This window comes from Eumetopias jubatus, unplaced genomic scaffold (assembly GCF_037043125.1).
Source record: "Eumetopias jubatus isolate StellerSeaLion01/CBP00866 unplaced genomic scaffold, mEumJub1_p1.0 scaffold_4, whole genome shotgun sequence".
NCBI lineage: Eukaryota > Metazoa > Chordata > Mammalia > Carnivora > Otariidae > Eumetopias > Eumetopias jubatus.
Genome location: NW_028274810.1, coordinates 140960476 through 140978121, shown reverse-complemented (window position 1 = coordinate 140978121; position 17646 = coordinate 140960476). Strand labels below are relative to the sequence as shown.

Below are 17646 nucleotides of genomic sequence, written 5' to 3'. Positions count from 1 at the left end.
AATATCAAGAAATAGTTTATCTTCCTCAATATAAACAGGTATTATAGAAAGAAAAAATGAGGAAGAGGTGCTGTTCAATTAAAAGATTTTAAATGGACCTGAAATTCCATGAACTTGAAAAGACAAGCTAAGTACTGGGTGCCTGGGTGGCTCAGTTGGTTAAGTGACTGCCTTCGGCTCAGGTCATGATCCTGGAGTCCCGGGATCGAGTCCCGCATCGGGCTCCCTGCTTGGCAGGGAGTCTGCTTCTCCCTCTGACCCTCTTCCCTTTCATGCTCTCTCTCTCTCATTCTCTCTCTCTCAAATAAATAAATAAAATCTTTAAAAAATAAAAGACAAGCTAAGTACAGAACATTTAAGTGAAACTGAAAAGAAAAATAATGGTTTTCAGATTTAGTGTAGTCAAGAGGACAAGATGCTTTCTTAAAACAGATCATAAAACTATTACAGAAGCAAAATGGAGTAGTTAGAAAGCTTCAAATATCTGAACATTTGTAGAAGTCTTTTCAAGAGAATTAGTATAACTATACTTCTAGACTCCACCTTTGAACAACAAAGAAGAACTGATGAAGAAGAGCAAGAATTAGAAATCTTGAGAGAACGAGACCATGTTTTCTTAGAGTTCAAAAACAGCCACCTTCCCATTCTGATTTGTATCCACACCTTGATTATAACACTCAACGTGTAGGGATTTCTGTTTCATGGTTCTGCTCCCACTAGATTGTGAGCTAGTCATGGAAATAGTCTCTCCTGGACCTTAGAGTCTCCAGAACCTATTATGACACCTCACACATTATAGTTATTAAATAAATCTGTAGGAAGAAGGTGGTAATTTATTTTTTTTTAAGATTTTGTTTATTTATTTGAGAGAGACAGCGAAAGAGGGAACACAAACAGGGGGAGTGGGAGAGGAGCTCCGAGCAGGGAGCCCGATGTGGGGCTCGATCCCAGGACCCTGGGATCACGAGCTGAGCCGAAGGCAGACGCCTAATGACTGAGCCACTCAGGCACCCCAAGAAGGTGGTAATTTAAAAGAGGAAGGGAAGGCCATAGGCTTGGAGAAGAGAACTATCTGTAAGACTCTGTTCAGATACCACCGTCTTGCCAAGGAGCACCCTGACTGTCCCCTCCCACACTCTTGATTTGTTTACTCCCTTACTGTGCTGTGCGATGTACTGTTCATGTGTGTGTGATAACCAAAGTCATCTATCTCCTGGTTTTCGCCATTGGTTCTATTTTTCTGTTGAATACTGTACTTTTCCAAAATTATGTGTTAGAATGTGATAGTCCTACAATTTTTAAAATTAAAATCCCATGATCTGAAAGTGTGGCATTATTATGGTCAAAATAAGAATTCTTAGCTGTCTTTGTTTTGCTTTGGTGCTGATATCTTAAATGCGTTTGAGCTTCATACACGTGTTCTAAATACATTATTATATCTTTATTTGTAATTACATAGCATTACTTGGTCTGTTTCCTTAGCTTTTCTACACTTATTAGTTCGAATAATAATTGAATGAAAGTAACAGATTTAACTAATGGTCAGTTATTTAATAAATGATACTATATACTACTTTTTTTAAAAGATTTATTTATTTGAGAGAGAGAGAGAGAGCACAAACAAGAGGAGCAGCAGAGGGAGAGGGAGAAGTAGGCTCCCTGCTCAGCAGGGAGCCCGATGTGGGCCTCGATCCCAGGACCCTGGGATTATGACCTGAGCTGAAGGCAGACACCCAACCGACTGAGCCACCCACGCACCCCACTATATACTACTTCTGCTTAGCACTGTACATGGACATGGTGGCATTCAATAAATATTTGCTTAAAGTATTTAATAAGCAATGGTTGAATGGAATATTAGTTCTACTACTAATAAGAACAATCAGTTCTCTTTGTTAAACACTTTCAATAGATTACTTTTTCACGGGCTTATATTCATGGGCCCTTCACATATATTTTTGCAAATAATTATTCAATATACAGAAATGCAAAAAGGTTTTATTTTTTGTTATTATGTTCAGTTAGCCAGCATACAATACATCATTAGTTTTTGATGTAGTGTTCAACGATTCATTAGTTGAGTATAACACCCACAAAAAGGTTACAAACCCACAGTATATCTCGGCTTCACCAGATCCTACTACTAATGGTTGTATAGCCTTTTATCTTCCTTATACTTTAGCAAATATGAAATGGGGCTTAAACTAACAGGTTTCATGTTTTATATATGTTTTAGAGATGAATATATAGGTTTTTCAAAAATACTTGAAAGTTACTGTATAAAACAATTATTATGCATTAGACAGATCAAATATCTAAAATTAAAGAGAAAAATTAAACCATGAGAAATGCCTCGTGTAGGTGCTAGAAAAGATTTTAATCCCTATAATATGTTACACTATTGTTGACATGTTAATAATTGCATCATTGGAATAAACTTTTAAAATTGGTACATACAACCTGCCTCCTTAGCGCAGTAGGCAGTGTGTCAGTCTCATAAAATTGGCACATACAGAGAATATTATAGAAAGCATATATAATTGGGAGAGTTCTCTTATAGTCACTGTGGTCATTATATTAAGAACTACATATTGATAATAGATTCTCATAGGATTATTTAGTTTCCAATGTTTTACATTTTTCTTAATGGATTCCATCATGGAAAAAAATACCATCTTTCTCTCTTAAGACAAAAAGTTGTATTAAAAGTGATGGAATGTGCAGAGACAAGGGGAAGTTCAGTTTTGGGGGGCATTTCCCTCTGGTCATTCAGGTCGAAAGTTCATCCACAAGGCAGTGAAGCAGAGGAGACTTGATGGTTTGACAAACCCCAGGTGAGCGTAGGACCAGAGCAACGAAGTGAGATTGAGAGTAAAGTTGCGATGAAATTGAAGATGGGGGTAGAGTTCAGATCTAAGAGTAAGGAGGTGAGCCCTAGCGCTGCAAGAACTGGAGCAAACTGTGTCTCAGAAGGTTGATGGGGCTATTCACCTCATGTGATGGCTATTTTATTTACTCCAGAACGGTGAAGTTCTGCCCCATGCACCTTCTAAGTGTCTATAGAAGGCAGAAAGTATACCCTTTGTCAGCCGATCCTGATCTATAATCTGAAGTTGAGAATAAAAATGAATCCATTTTAAAAAATGAATTTTAAAATAGTACAAAATTTTTTATATTCTGTGTTAAAATTGCAGTTATAGGGGCACCTGGGTGGCTCAGTTGGTTAAGCTTCTGCCTTCAGCTCAGGTCATGATCTCAGGATCCTAGGATCAAGTCCCGCATTGGGCTCCCTGCTCAGCAAGGAGTCTGCTTCTCCCTCTCCCTCTGCCTCTGCCCCCCACTCGTGCTCTCTCTCTCTCTCTCTCAAATAAATAAAATCTTTAAAAAATAAAAAATAAATAAAATTGCAGTTATGGGGGTCCCTGGGTGGCTAGGTTTGTTAAGCTTCTGCCTTCAGCTCAGGTCATGATCCCAGGGTCCTGGGACCAAGTCCCGCATCGGGCTCCCTGCTCTGCGGGAAGCCTGCTTCCCCCTCTCCTGCTGCGCCCCCACTTGTGTTCTCTCTCTCGCTGTCTTTCTCTCTGTGTCAAATAAATAAATAAAATATTTAAAAATAAAATAAAATAAAATAAAATTGCAGTTATGTTGAATTTTGATAAAATGTGTAACAATTACATTTTTAAGGTCACTGTCCTTGAAAAGTATCTTTTGGTATTTATTCAGATACAATGTAAGATGTATTAAAATATAAAGTTTTTATTATCCCTCACCCAGGGAACCTGTAAAATGCTGCCCTCATAGTGTGAGATACAGTATTATTTGAAATGAAATTAGGAGCTTATAACAGTGAATCATGAAGCAACGACTTTTTTCTAGATGTTAGATCAATGCCAGATAATCAAACACATAAAAAAATTAATGCATAACAGAAAATTAAGGAACTCAAATATTCTATACCACAGTTTTTCTATGTCCAAATGCTGATAAATAGTGGCTAGACTATAAATATTTTTGGAAAAGCTTTTTGAATGGTCTTACCAAATTTTAAATATATATATTTAGGTATTTTTTTAGACTGTAAATCATGCATCAAGACTTGTGGCTCCTCCCCAAATATCTTTTCACAATTTGTTGTCAAGTATGGAAAAGGAAGTTGGGATTTGAAACACTGCTCTATTAAGGGATTGAATGGCTGGAGTTGCCAAGCAGAAGGATCCAAGTTATAACACAGTGTTCTAGAAGAAGCATTATAGAATATTTCCTTAACCAGAATACATACTGAGTTGCCTCTGTTTATAACTACTTGTATTTATTAGAGAGTTTCTAGAGTCTAGAGAGTATGACACTACAAATTTCCCTCTTACTGAGACTGTTTTCCCTGGGGAATAGTCCTCTGTCTTGTTAGACCTGAACTTCTCACCTGATTGTGGGTGTATAGATAACACATAGCAGCTTGAATTGAATTTTAGGAAGGAAACATGTTTAATCTGTATTGTTATTTCCTATTATGAAGTTTCAGATCAATAAGACAGGGGCACCTGGGTGGCTTAGTCATTAAGCATCTGCCTTCAGCTGGGTCATGGTCCCAGGGTCCTAGGATAGAGCCCCACATCAAGCTCCCTCCTTGGCGGGAAGCCTGCTTCCCCCTCTCTCACTCCCCCTGCTTGTGTTCCTGCTCTTGCTATCTCTCTCTCTGTCAAATAAATAAATAAAATCTTAAAAAAAAAAAAAACCAAATCAACAAAACAAACAAAGTGTTACTTCCAGACACAGCTAACGTAGAGTGCCTGAATTGGGAGTCAGATGATGATGACTTGCCTAGCTCAGTTTCTAAGTTCGCCTCTTGGCACAGGGTCTGAACTATTTACCGAATGTACTGAGCTGCTCGTAGAACTACCTTCAAGCAGCAGTTCACTTATGCCCAATCTAGGTGATGTTTGACCTGGATCTGTACAAGATGATGGTTTTCCATAGGCTTTTTTTTTTTCAATATGCTATTAAGGATCCTGCAATTTTTAGTGCTTGGATAGAATTCTCATTCTTCTCTACTCCCTTTGGTTTTTTACAAATTTAAATGACTTCATTGCAAATCTTCTGTCCTCATATATAATGAAAAATAAGTAAGGTGACTACAATTAATAAGTCAACTGGATAGTTAAGTCAGAATATCTGTGAAAACTGTTCAAGTCTCCATTTTTATGTCAGCATGGTATCAAGCAGATACCATGTATAACCATGTATCAATACAAAAATGTATAACCATTTATATCTAACCAATATATGATGCAGTTAAACAAAATGCTAATCAGAGAAGTCTTTACTGCCACGTGTGTTTTTTTTTTTAAAGATTTTATTCATTTATTTGAGAGAGAAAGTGTGAGAGAGAGAAAGCATGGGGGGCGGGGGGGAGGGGTCAGAGGGAGGAGCAGACTCCCCACTGAGCAGGAAGCCTAATGCAGGACTCCAGGATCATGACCTGAGCTGAAGGCAGAGGCTTAACCCACTGAGTCACCCAGGCGCCCCACTGTGGGGAAACAGAACCAAGAGGAACAAGTAAGAACTAGATTTACCTGTGATTAAAGAAATACCTCTATTTTCCAGGCGTAGGTTATATTATTTGCATCACACTGTGATATGAGTAAGGAGGAAATGAATAATGAGTAAATGAATAGTGAATAAATAAATTAATGATGAACGAATAAGGCAGCTCAAATGAACACACTTTTAAGAAATATTGCATAGTTTGGGGCATTGGTACCTGAAACTTACATGAAATTTTTAGATCTTACTGTATATTTATGCAAATGTTTATGCTCACAGAATCTTACGGTGCTTTGGATTTCATAATGATAGGAGACGTTGCTAGGTGATGTTCTTTGATGTTCTTCTAGAATTCCAAGGGAGTTACAGAAGATATACTTCTCTCTTCTCTCAAATGTTTGAAAATATTCTTCTAACAGTGCTCTAAAGACTGTATAAATTTCTCACAAAGCCAGAGCATGGCTTGGAATAGTAGAACAGAACATGGGAGCAGGGAGTTTCTCAAACTTGGAAAGTTTGGAAATCATCCTTGCCACTACCACCACCCTAAAGGACTAGAAAGAGAGAGGCCCTAACTCTTACCCATTTTCAAAGATCCAAAAGAGGCATATATAGTAGTTATTATGGTCAGGGTAGAAAGACTTCTGTTGTCAGTGTTGTTCACCCTATTTCCTGCTTACCAGACAGCCTTCAAAATGCAGCTCAGTTGTCTCTTCTGTGAAGGCTTCTTTGGCCCATCTAAGTAGAGTTGTCACTCCCTGTTGTATATCACCAGAGTGCCTAGAACCCATCATAAATCTACTACCTATTCCACTATATTGCATTTATTTGTTTTTCTTGCCTGTGTTATCCTCTCTGTCTCCTATTACCAGACTCTGTGCATCTTGAGAGGCAAATTCTTACCCAAAGATCCTAGAAAAGAGTATTGCCTATGGTGCGCAGTAAATATCTGAATGAATGAGAAAATGAAGGGAAATGTGAAGGCCATTACACATTAGAAACTGAATGATTGAAACATAATGGTATTTCGTGTACCTCTCTTTTTCCTGACCCTAAACAAGTTTTGGTAAATGTCACTCTTTGTAGTCTACCTATCAGTCTCTAATTTATCATTGGATCATGCTTAAGCTTATCAGTGAATAAAGTGTTTCCTTTTTATATGAATATTTTAGTTTTTCTTTGAAAATGGCATTTCACATGACTGCTTTAAAACTTGGATAGATGGTCTATAGGAAGTATATAGAAGGCATGAGCATTCTTTTTCTAAGTTTTGGTATTATCTATCCAAACTGCTTAGCTTATGATTGACTCCATTTTATTTTGGGAGGTATACTTTGAGGGGTGGCCAAATACCAATAAGTTACAAATCTCATGAAAGTGTATTTCCTATTTTCTCTGAGGCTGAATTCTGTCTGAAGTCATTCCTGTACACTGACTCCTAAAATTGTTGAGGACATTTATTAAGAGTTTTGGATTCCTGGTGATAGCTAAATGAAGATTTACATAAATATGTCATATAATGAGACAGAACTACTGTGCTAAAAGTTCTTTGTTTTGGATGGAAAAACAGTTCATATTGGCAGCCCCATTGTCTAATATTGATATCTGAAGGTTCTCTTAAGCCATGTTATTTAGCTATGGATTTAATAGTTAATAGTATGGATTGTAGGGGCACCTGGGTGGTATAGTCAGTTGAATGTGGACTCTTGGTTTTAGCTCAGGTTGTGATCTCGTGGGTGGTGAAATCGAGGCCCGCGTGGGACTCCATGCTCAGCAGGGAGTCTTCTTGAGATTCTCTCCCTCTGCCCCTCGCCCACTCTCTCTCTCTCTCTCTTTAAAATAAATAAATATTTTTAAAAAATAGTATAGATTAGGGAGTCAGAAGACCTGGATTCAAATCCTGGATTTGCTACTTGTGACATCGGACAAATTATAAGAGTGTGCATCAAACTTCCTGGGTTTAAAATTCTGGTTTCATTTCTTAATAACCTGTGTGACCTTGGGCAGGAGATTGACTTGCGTCTCTCAGGTTTCTCATTTATTTTCTTTTCAGTTTCCTCATTTATAAAATGAAGATATTAATAATCGTATATCTCTCAGAGGGTTGTGTGTTTATTAAGTGAGTTGATGTGCTGGTTATGTAAAGTTGTTTAGAAAAAGACCTGCCATATCATAAGTGGGATATAAGTGTTAGATTATTCCACTAGAATGCGAGCTGCACGAGAAGCTCATTGTCAATTTTTGTTCACTGCTATATCCCCAGTAACTAGAATGTGTCTGGCACGTGGTAGGCACTTAACATATATTTATTGAATTAGTGTACATTGCTTTTCTTGTCTGTGAAATGAGAATAATGAGAGTAGCTACCTTATAGAGTGTTTATGAGCATTAAATGAGGTAATGCTTTTGAAGAACATATAACACTATTATCATCATTAATATTATTATACATAAAGGGCCATAAGTAATATTAGAATCCAAATTTTGTTCTTACCCTATATTGTCTAGCTATTCTGCTTTTATGACTCATAACTTTGATCTTTAGAGTTTTTTCCCCTCATTCCTAGGTCAACTCTTATTACTGTTTTTTTTGGACTAATCAAGAAATCAATTTGCTTACTTCCATGGACATTTTCATGTACCTCTCTTTTTCCTGGCCCTAAACAAGTTTTGGTAAATGTCACTCTTTGTAGTCTGTCATAAGATAAAGGCAAATATTATCCTAAATCTCATTACAGAATAATGAAAATGCTGATCATTTAATGTTTCTTTTTTATCTTCTTGTACTCTAAACATCCTTTGACTTCATCAACCTTTTGTGAAAGTTTCAGGTTGACCAGCTGCTAAAGTGTACCATCTGCTATTCACTTTGTAAGTGTGCTGGGTAGACACCAAAACTACATTGAAAAACTGAAAAATCACAAAAGCTTACAATTTATTTGTACTATATTGACATGAAGCTGGGGATGGGAGAAAAGACTGTATATTTTAGATTTCATATGCAAGTCAAGGCTAATTGCCCAAGACTATTAAATACTTCTAGCAATCTGAAGTTAGTAGAAAATGTTGACTACATGGATTTGGTCTCTCATGACTTAAATGCAAAGTTATTTTGTGACAGAAAAAAGAATATATATATTTTAGGATTCTGAGAGTTGGTTTTGAATTAAAAAATATATATATATATCCATAAATGTTTTTATTTAGCAAAGAATCATTGCTGTAAGGAGGACTGGTTCACGGTGGCAAAAGTAATTGACATCAATTGTGAAGCCTGAGGTAGGAATGAATCTCCATGTTATCTAAAGCAAATGTATATCAGGAGGTTAGTTCAGTCTGCAGCATGCTCTATGACCTATCCTGAGCAATTTCTGTCTCGTCTAGCAATGAGCCATTTCTGGATTGGCTGGAAAACACTGTATGGTGATAGGGTAGCCAGAGGAGTACTTTTTTCTATTTCTTTTTAGCATATCTACCTCTGGACCTTGCTACTTGTTTTCTCCACCACTTCTCTCAGGGACTTACTTCCTTTTCCTCCCTTCCCTTTATTAGGTAACTATGTTCCTGATTGAACTAATCTGCAGTCTAGACACTATATAACTACTTCACGTAATAACTGTTTTATATATCCACTTAAGTACCAAGTCCCTATTTCAGGAATAAACTAACATACTTTAAAATTTTGGTGATTTTTTTTTTGAGAAACTGTTAAAAAAAACAGACATAAATGACGTGTATTCTAGACCTGTTATAATTGTGGCTATGATTTGATAAAAAAAGCAAATATAGATTTAAAATTGTATATAGTTAGAATAAACAGTATGGTTTTAAGGATGTGTTTTCAATATTTCTTTTCTCTTGAATCAAATAATTTACTGTACAATTCATACTAGATCTATTGTCTATTTCTGTGTAAGTATACATGGTATGAGACACCTGTGATACAGTATACAGGGCATTGAACCTGAAATCAGAGCCTCTGAATTGGAGTCTTGCTCTGCCACTTTCTAATTAAGCAAATCACTTAATATTATTGAGTCTTTTCTAACTCCTCTATAAAGAAGAAGTAATGATGACATTTTCAGGGTTGACATAAGAATTAAGGGGCATAATTGGTGTGATATTCAACAATCAGAATGCTATAATAGTATATGCAAGCTATATTTATATATCTTTTCTTCAAAAAGATGATTTTCATATTTAGTGGTAGAATCTATTTTCAACACCACACTGTGCTTTTAGAAGGTAATTTATTGTGTATATTTGTGACTCACGTTTTCCTCTGATTATCTTTGGATGAATAAGAAAGTTATAAATAATTCAAATACTGGATTATAATGATTCTGGAGTTACACTTAGTTTTATATAATGAAACTACCTAATGGCCCATCATTTGAGAACTATGTCCAAAGCCATTTGAATATGTAGAGTACAGTATGGAGGAATGACATGTGTGAATTTTTATCAGTGGTTTATTTTTTATGTAAATTTTTCAGTTCCTTTGGGGGCAGTAGTACTTATATCAGAATGGAATAAGAAATAACTTGCTGAAAATATATAAACCAGAAATATTATTTATATAAGATTTATTATACATAGGCAAGCAATTGAGCATAGGACAAAAAGAAGTAGAATTATAAATGTTCTCAATAAGTTCAGTGTATGCCACAAGGTATCATTCAAGACTAGAGGTCTCCAGCTATTATTGTACTTAGTCTCTTGAATGCCTATGTGCCAACATTCTGCTGTTTCCTTAAAGCTTTCTTCCTTGAAATAAGGTGATTTTCTTCTTTCTTCTTGAGTTCTCCCTACTTCTTATGCCATTCTTCTGTCACTTCTCTGTATCTCTAAGCTTCTAACTACAGGGAAAAATATCAGCTTCCCAGGACAACCATGTTCTAAAACTACAAGAGAGAAATGATGGTCCTATAGAAATAGCTTCATCTAGACTATTCTAGACTAACTTCTTCATGGTGCAGAAAGCCAGGTCATTAACACAGAGAAGGCAGGGTCCAAGCAACTCAGACATGACCACCGTTTCAGTTTTTATAGTCTCTATCCCCCTGCAATCTCTAGTAGAAACCCAAGGTATTCCCTTCCAAAGTGACTTTCAGGTATCATTCTGATGTCCCTGGATGCCAAAATAAAAGTTTCCACCCCTGGCCAATTTATTTTCCTAGGATTTCCCCACTCAGTCCCTCTTCCTCAGTACTTTCCTCTTGACCACAACACAATACACACATGCGCACGCACACACACTCGTACCCATACATGCAGATGTAGTCCTAAAACAATACTGCAATTGATGCAGTAACTACATGGGCTAGCCGCTAATATTTTGTTTCACTTTATTTTTTGGAATGCTGATCAAAACTTAATAATTGATTTTTAGGACTCACTAGAAATCTGTGACTCACAGTTTAAAAAAATATTGGATTACTTTAAATAGTTTTTTTCATTTTGCAAAATTCTGATTGTCTTTATTCTTATGGTGAAAATTTCATTTAATAAAAACATCTCTGTTCTCTGAACAAAAAGCAATATGGTATGAAAAAGTGCTCTTAGAGTTCCTGGCTTTATCAGTGTTCTGTTGAAATGCTGATATGTTACAAAAGTGAATAAAGAACAGGAAATTGAACTAAGAAGGAGTTGTGGGAATAATAATGAGAAAGGACTAAAGCCTTCAGAAAAACTGAAGCAAGAAACCTGGATAATCCTAAATCTAAGCAACCAAAAGTTGTTATGTGATGGCATGCTTATTTGTACTGAAAGTTTCCTAATTTTTAGAAAGATTTGAAAGGATGATTTAGCTGAATGCATTTTTTTAATACCTTCTAAATTGCAGTGTCCAATGGCCAGAGTCATTAACATCCCTGGAAGGCCCTGGTAATCTGTTCCTCTGCCTCTTACCTCTCTGACCTCCTTTCCTTCCCTCTCACTCATCCCACGGCAGCCGCGCTAGCCCTTTCTGCTGGGCCAGGACACACCTCGAACCTTCCCACTGGAGGTTCTCTTTGCCTCAAACTCATTCTCCTCCTCACATACCCGAATGGCTAACTTTCTCAACCTCTTCACACCTCTGTTGAAATGTCACCTGGTCAATGAGGCCCACTCTAACAGACCTTTTTTTTTTTTTACATTGCAGACTGCCCCATCCCTCTTAATTTTTTCCCATTTGCATTTATCCTAACCCTTTTAACTGTGTAATTTACTGATTTATGGTGTCTGTCTCCCCCTATTAGAATGTAAGCTCCACTAGAGCAGGGATTTTTATCTGCTCTGATTATTATTGTGTCCTAAGTGTTTGCAAAGGTACCTAGCATATACGAGGAGCTCAAGTAGATTTAATTGAATGACTGTTTGAATCTCCCAGTACATCAAGCAAAGAATTTGTACATATATACTACTTAGGAAATATTTATTGTATGAAAAAATAGAGCTCCCTTACATGGACCCAAGAATCAAGCTGTGACATGGGTAGGACTGGAACCATTGTACCGTACCTTCCCACCCCCCTAGATAAAGAAACTGAGAGGTTGAGGGACTTGTGTAAACCATGAAAAGTGGGGCAGTCTTCTGACTCCTATTAAAATGGAATTATGGTTGCTTCATATCCTGGGATAGGGATTTGCAGTTTCCAGAATGTGACATGTTATGTCACTTATAAACTGTTTTGTTTCTAGTATGTTTGTGTTGTGTCCAACTTAAGAGGATGCTCTTTTATTTAGATGTTTAAAGACTTCCAGTGTTTATTGTCATTTTTAGCAACATTAGGTAGCAGATTATTTAATTTAGAGAAAGAAAGCATTAAACATTCCTGAAATTAAAGCAAAGTTGATAAGCAAGAAAGTACTTTTTTAGTGTGGGTGCTTTTTCAGGCTCTTGGTTTCTTTTTAACCTTTTTCTCCTCTGTTGAATTTTTTTTTAAAGACAGACGGTAAAAGAGAAAGCTTTAATTCTAGGCTTCCGTGGAATCTATTAAAAATTGGGGAGCCTTGTGTTAGGATTTGGAGAAATTTTCAGTATTTCCTGTCTATGCTTGAGGAGCGCTGACAAATTAAGTGAAACTGAGGAAAGGGAAAGTGACTGCCAAAAATTTCCGGGTATATTACCCGTCTGCTATGCCTAACGTAGTGCGTGTAACTAACACCCTCTGGCCCTAAGCACGCGGCGGGAAGAAGAGGAGCTCGCATGGGCTACTCTGGGTCCTAGCTGCCCAGAAGCCACGGCGCGCGGCTCCGAAGCCGCCAGCCCACCGCCACCGCCTCCCCCTGCGACTGCTGATTGGCGGGGACCACAGCATCAGCAGCATCTCCTGGCGAGGGGAGGGCGGCGAGACTCCGGCAGCCACTGCCTCCAGGATCCTCAGCTCCCTCCCGACGAGACCTCGGACTTTCGCCGCGAGCAGCCGCGTCTCCGCCCGCCACAGTCTCGACCCCCTCCTCCTGGCCCCTCCCCAACAAAGTGGAGGACCCGGCCGCCGGCAAAGCCACGTCCGGTCCGGACCGGGTCGGCGAGGCCGGGGCCAGACCCCCAAGGGTCCCGCCGCACCGTCCCGGCCCCCGAAGCGCTGCGGTCGCCTCGCCCCAGCCGCCAAGACGCCTCGTATCCTGTACCGCGGGAAGAGTGGGTCTTCGTCCAAGATGGGCCGGCAGGGCTTGGGGGGCGCCGGCGCTGCGGGGCGCTCCATGCAGCGCTCCCAGAGCCGGAGCAGCCTCTCCGCCTCCTTCGAGGCACTGGCCGGCTACTTTCCCTGCATGAACTCCCTGGAGGAGGAAGAAGGAGGTGAGGCTGTCTGTAGTTAGCATTTCTGTCTGTTCACCCCCTGGCATCTCGGTGGGTGGAGGGTTGTCAGGGGAGCGAGCACTCCCAGGAGCAGCGTCCCTGCCCCGCTCGGCTCTCGGGCACTGCGCTGGGTTGAGAGACCCCCCCCCCCCCCAGGCGCGAGGGTTGAGCTGCCAAGTTCCGTTTATTGGTTTATTCCGAGAGCTCCACCAGCGCTGACTTGGGAGACAGCTTTCCTAGCGAAGTTCATTCTCAAGTCCTTGCAAGTGGAGTAAGGATGCAGTCTGGGGGAGGCAAGGCAGCAGCCGTCGGGGGCACCCCACTATGTTTTTGTTTAGTCCCGCAGTCTCAGTATTAACATTTGGCCTCGAGGACAGAAGTACTCAAAAATTAAAGGGGGAGGCAGCAGCGAGTAAGTCAAGATCCAGATGAGGGGAAGGGGTGGTACAATGGACAGGTCAGAGGTTGACCGTACTGAAGGGGTGTTTGGACTCTGGAAACTTCACACCGCACAGTGCTGTCAACCTACCTGACCGTTGGTCGTCTTATCTCTGGTGTTAGGGGAATCCCATGATAAGTAAGCTGAAGAGAAAAACGGGGAAGAGAACTCATTGTTTTAAAGTTCTCACCAAGTGGTTTCAAGACCTTCATAAAGTTTTGAATAACACAACATAGGTTTTCTTCATGAAGAACTTTTCGTAAGATTTCACAACTAACACAAAAAAAATAATTTGTAAATCAAAGTAAAAATTGACTGCTGAATAATGGCGTCCCAACATTTGAAGTAGTGTTATTAATTTATTGATATGTTACTTGCAAATCGTGTGCATCTTTACATGTATATCCAGAGTAAGTTATCATCATCGTGTTAACTCTATTATTGTATGGTAATAGAGTTTATTCTGCTTTTATTTTGTGACAATCAGTGACCTCTTATCAAGATATCTGCACTGAGCCCTGATTGACAATCAGTGACCTTTTACCAGGATATTGTTACCGAGCCCTGATTTAGAAGAAACTAATTGTTGAATTTATAAAATACAATTCCTAAAGAGACAGGGAAAGCTTATATATAACATGAAAATTTTCAAAATTTAAAATACATTCATTTAACCTTGGCTTACACAGACTTATCCCAGAGGAAAATCCTCTATCTACACATGGGAAGTTGAAACAGATTTCTGTTCCACTACATGGCTTATTGAGTTTCCAAGACAAAATGTTTCATAAGGAAGCCAGTGTTTTCAAAATTAAGCCATAGTTATCTACAGGTAACCAGAGAGGAAGTGCTCCCCATAAATGAGCAGTCTTTCTACTGGGCTACAGTCATTTATACGGCCAAGAGAAGAGATCCTGACTTTATTCTTGTCTTGCAGTATTCCTACCAGCCTTGAAAGTCCTGAGGTGTTTTTAGGGTATTCCACATACCCTGCAGAGTTGTAAAAGTTAGAAATCACTGTCCTGGAGCAGTGCTTCCTACATTTTTTTTTCTATTGAGACACCCACAGGGACACATGAAGTTCATGTGGGTAGCATACTCTCGTAAGCTTATTCAGGAATATGGTGTTATAGTCATAACTGTGAGACCCATTCTAATGTATAAAGAAAAAGTAAATCCATCACAACAACAAATCCATCACACTGATTGAGAACAACTTGTCTAAAGAAATCGGTGGTCTACTAACAAGTGTAATTTGACTAATGAAACTGATTTTAAATTAGCCTGATTTAAAGCTTGTCTTTTTTTTTTTCTTTTTGGTTTTTTCAGACATCGTGCAATAACTAACTCAAATGTCCTCTGCCTTCCAGTTCCATAGTCTCACTTCATTCTTCTGCTGCATATCTGGACATTGCCATTCTGCACAAGAAGTACCAAGAACTTTATTGAGAAACCATATTCTTTTTATTCATTCGTTCATTCAAAAAAATTTAGTGAGGTTATTTGATGTGTCAGCAATGAGAGTCCTTGAAATACTTTGATATGCTCCGTACCCTTTTAGAGCTTCCAGTCTAATGGAGATAGTATTAATAGGAACAACTATGTAATTATAACTGACCAGTGTTAGGAAGGCGAAGTACAGAGTACAATCAGAATTATAAGAAAACTTAATTGAGGAGTTAGAGAAGGGTGTCCTGAGAAAGTGAGAGTGAAACATGGATTCGGGCCTCAGTGACAGCTCTCAGTCCCTCACCTGCTGGGATCAGGGCCTCCTGCAGACCTGTGAAAACAATTTGCTCAGAGCCCACAGCTAGGAAGTTCCTGAGCTAGGATCTAAAGCCATAATTTGGCTCTGGAGTTTATAATCCTAACTGCTCTGTGTATTATTTCATCATTATTATAGTACACTTTCTAGTAATATGCTATGGAGTTGATGACCAGGAATAGTACGTTAATAATAATTAGCAATTATTGAACACCCATGTGCCACATTCCTTTGGCTTCCTAATTCTTCAAGGAAGTTATTATTTTCAACATTTTACACATGTGAACACTGAGACTCAGAGATGTTAAATAGCTTGGCCATGGATTATAAATTTCAATGGGGCATCTTCATTGAGGATGAAAGGGGCAGTCCTGTAAGCAAAATAAGTTGTGATTGGTCTTTGTAGCATCTTTTTTGTATGCTTGTAGTTCTTTTTTATGTTATTTTATTTTTTGCTTCCTTGTCCCTGGATATATTCCAAATAACAATCCTCCGATTCTCTGAGTAGCTTTTTTTTTTTAATTAATTTATTTATTTGAGAGAGAGAGCACAAGTGGGGCAGGATGGGGGCTGAGGGAGAGGGGCAAGCAGACTCTGTGCTGAACACAGAGCTCAATGTGGGGCTTGATCCCAGGACCCTGGGATCATGACCGGAGCCAAAGGCAGACACTTAACTGACTGAGCCACCCAGGCGCCCCATGCTTTTTTCTTTTAAGTAAAAATAATAATAATAGCCCCTTACATTTTACATAAAAGTTTATGAATTATGCTTACTTATTTTATCATTGAATCCTATGAGATAAGTATTAACTTCACTATGTAAACTACTTGGCCCCAACATTGAATCTATGTGTCTACCTCCCCAGTGTAGAATATTATTGTATGTAGAATTTTTAAACATTACAGGTAATTCTAAGATTCCTTCCTAAGAAAGAAGGAATCATTTCAAGAACTTACCATCCTTAATAGGAGAAGCAGCCCCACAACTTCTACCTATAGATTCAATGGTAAGTGGTTATCATCTTACAATGTAGAAAATGGCACATTTTCTAACACTTGGTAGATCTGGTTTCTCAGAGGCTATTTTAATGTTGTTACCTGTGGTTCTGGGCTAGTGATTCTTGTTCAGTTGGGTACATATAATATGTGATGAATTTGATTTGCTTGATTTTATGGCCTGACTTCTTTGGTTAAAATATGGCTTGGCAATCATACAGAAGAGATCTTATCGACTTAATGCTATTTAACTGAATAAATTAATTCATTTAATTTCTTTTACATGCTACTAGCTTAAAAACTAAATTACAGGAAAACCATCCAAGAAACAGGAATAATTTTAAATTACCAGAAAAACTGAGAAAAGTTTTTTTTTTGCATATGATAGTGAAGCTATGAGGAATTAATATTAAAGGAACTAAAGAGACCAAAAGACCTATTTAATTCACCCCCACTCTTTAAGAGGTCGTGCAACCAATAAGCAGAGTATAAAAAATACTATCTTAGTCTAATCTTTGTATATGGTAAATGATACACTTAATTCTTAATAAGCAGTCCCATTTGATTAAAATGGAACATAGCACTTTGCCCATGCTCCATTGGAATAAAAAATTCTCCATACACTTAAATGTAATCCTCCCAAGTATAGACATCATGCCAAGCAAAGTATCCACTAAATGTCTATTAATAATAGTATATACTTCTACCATTCTTTTCAAAGTAGATGTTATTATACTGACTGCTATTTATTTTATTTATGTTGTTTTAAATTTAATATGTGATCTAGACTTTAAAATTCAGTGATCATAGTTTTTGCACATTTTCACAATGCCAATATTGGGGGCAGGACATGGATAGAGAGTTTTAGTCTGAATTTGTATCTTTTCTTAGGAGACATTATTTTCCCTAGATTATGATTGATAACATATAATAAATCGTTTCATAAATGAGTCTATACCATATTCAAAAATAGCACAACATTTTTATATTAGGTTTACATTCTAGGCAGATAAGTGAAGCAAAAGATTTTGGAATTAAAAAAAATAAATGAAAGAACAGGTCCATTCAGAGTGCTTATTAAATATGACCTTTTTATCTGAGATTCAGAATTTGTCACAAA

General features: G+C 38.1%; 1 protein-coding gene across 45 annotated transcripts in view; it reads left to right on the top strand.

The window, feature by feature from the left end:
* Window positions 1-17646, top strand: part of RIMS2 (regulating synaptic membrane exocytosis 2) — a 585834-nt gene that overhangs the window by 546186 nt on the left and 22002 nt on the right. The window contains exons 1-2 of one of the 45 annotated variants that reach the window (XM_028110116.1): window positions 13230-13334; window positions 15449-15454. The exons of 42 other annotated variants lie outside the window; for them this stretch is intronic. In XM_028110116.1, the coding sequence (XP_027965917.1) occupies window positions 13230-13334; window positions 15449-15454 (111 nt within the window). Of the gene's footprint in view, window positions 1-13184; window positions 13335-15448; window positions 15455-17646 lie in introns of those variants that run through there. 2 more of the 45 variants (XM_028110107.2, XM_088023104.1) reach the window with 2 other exon arrangements.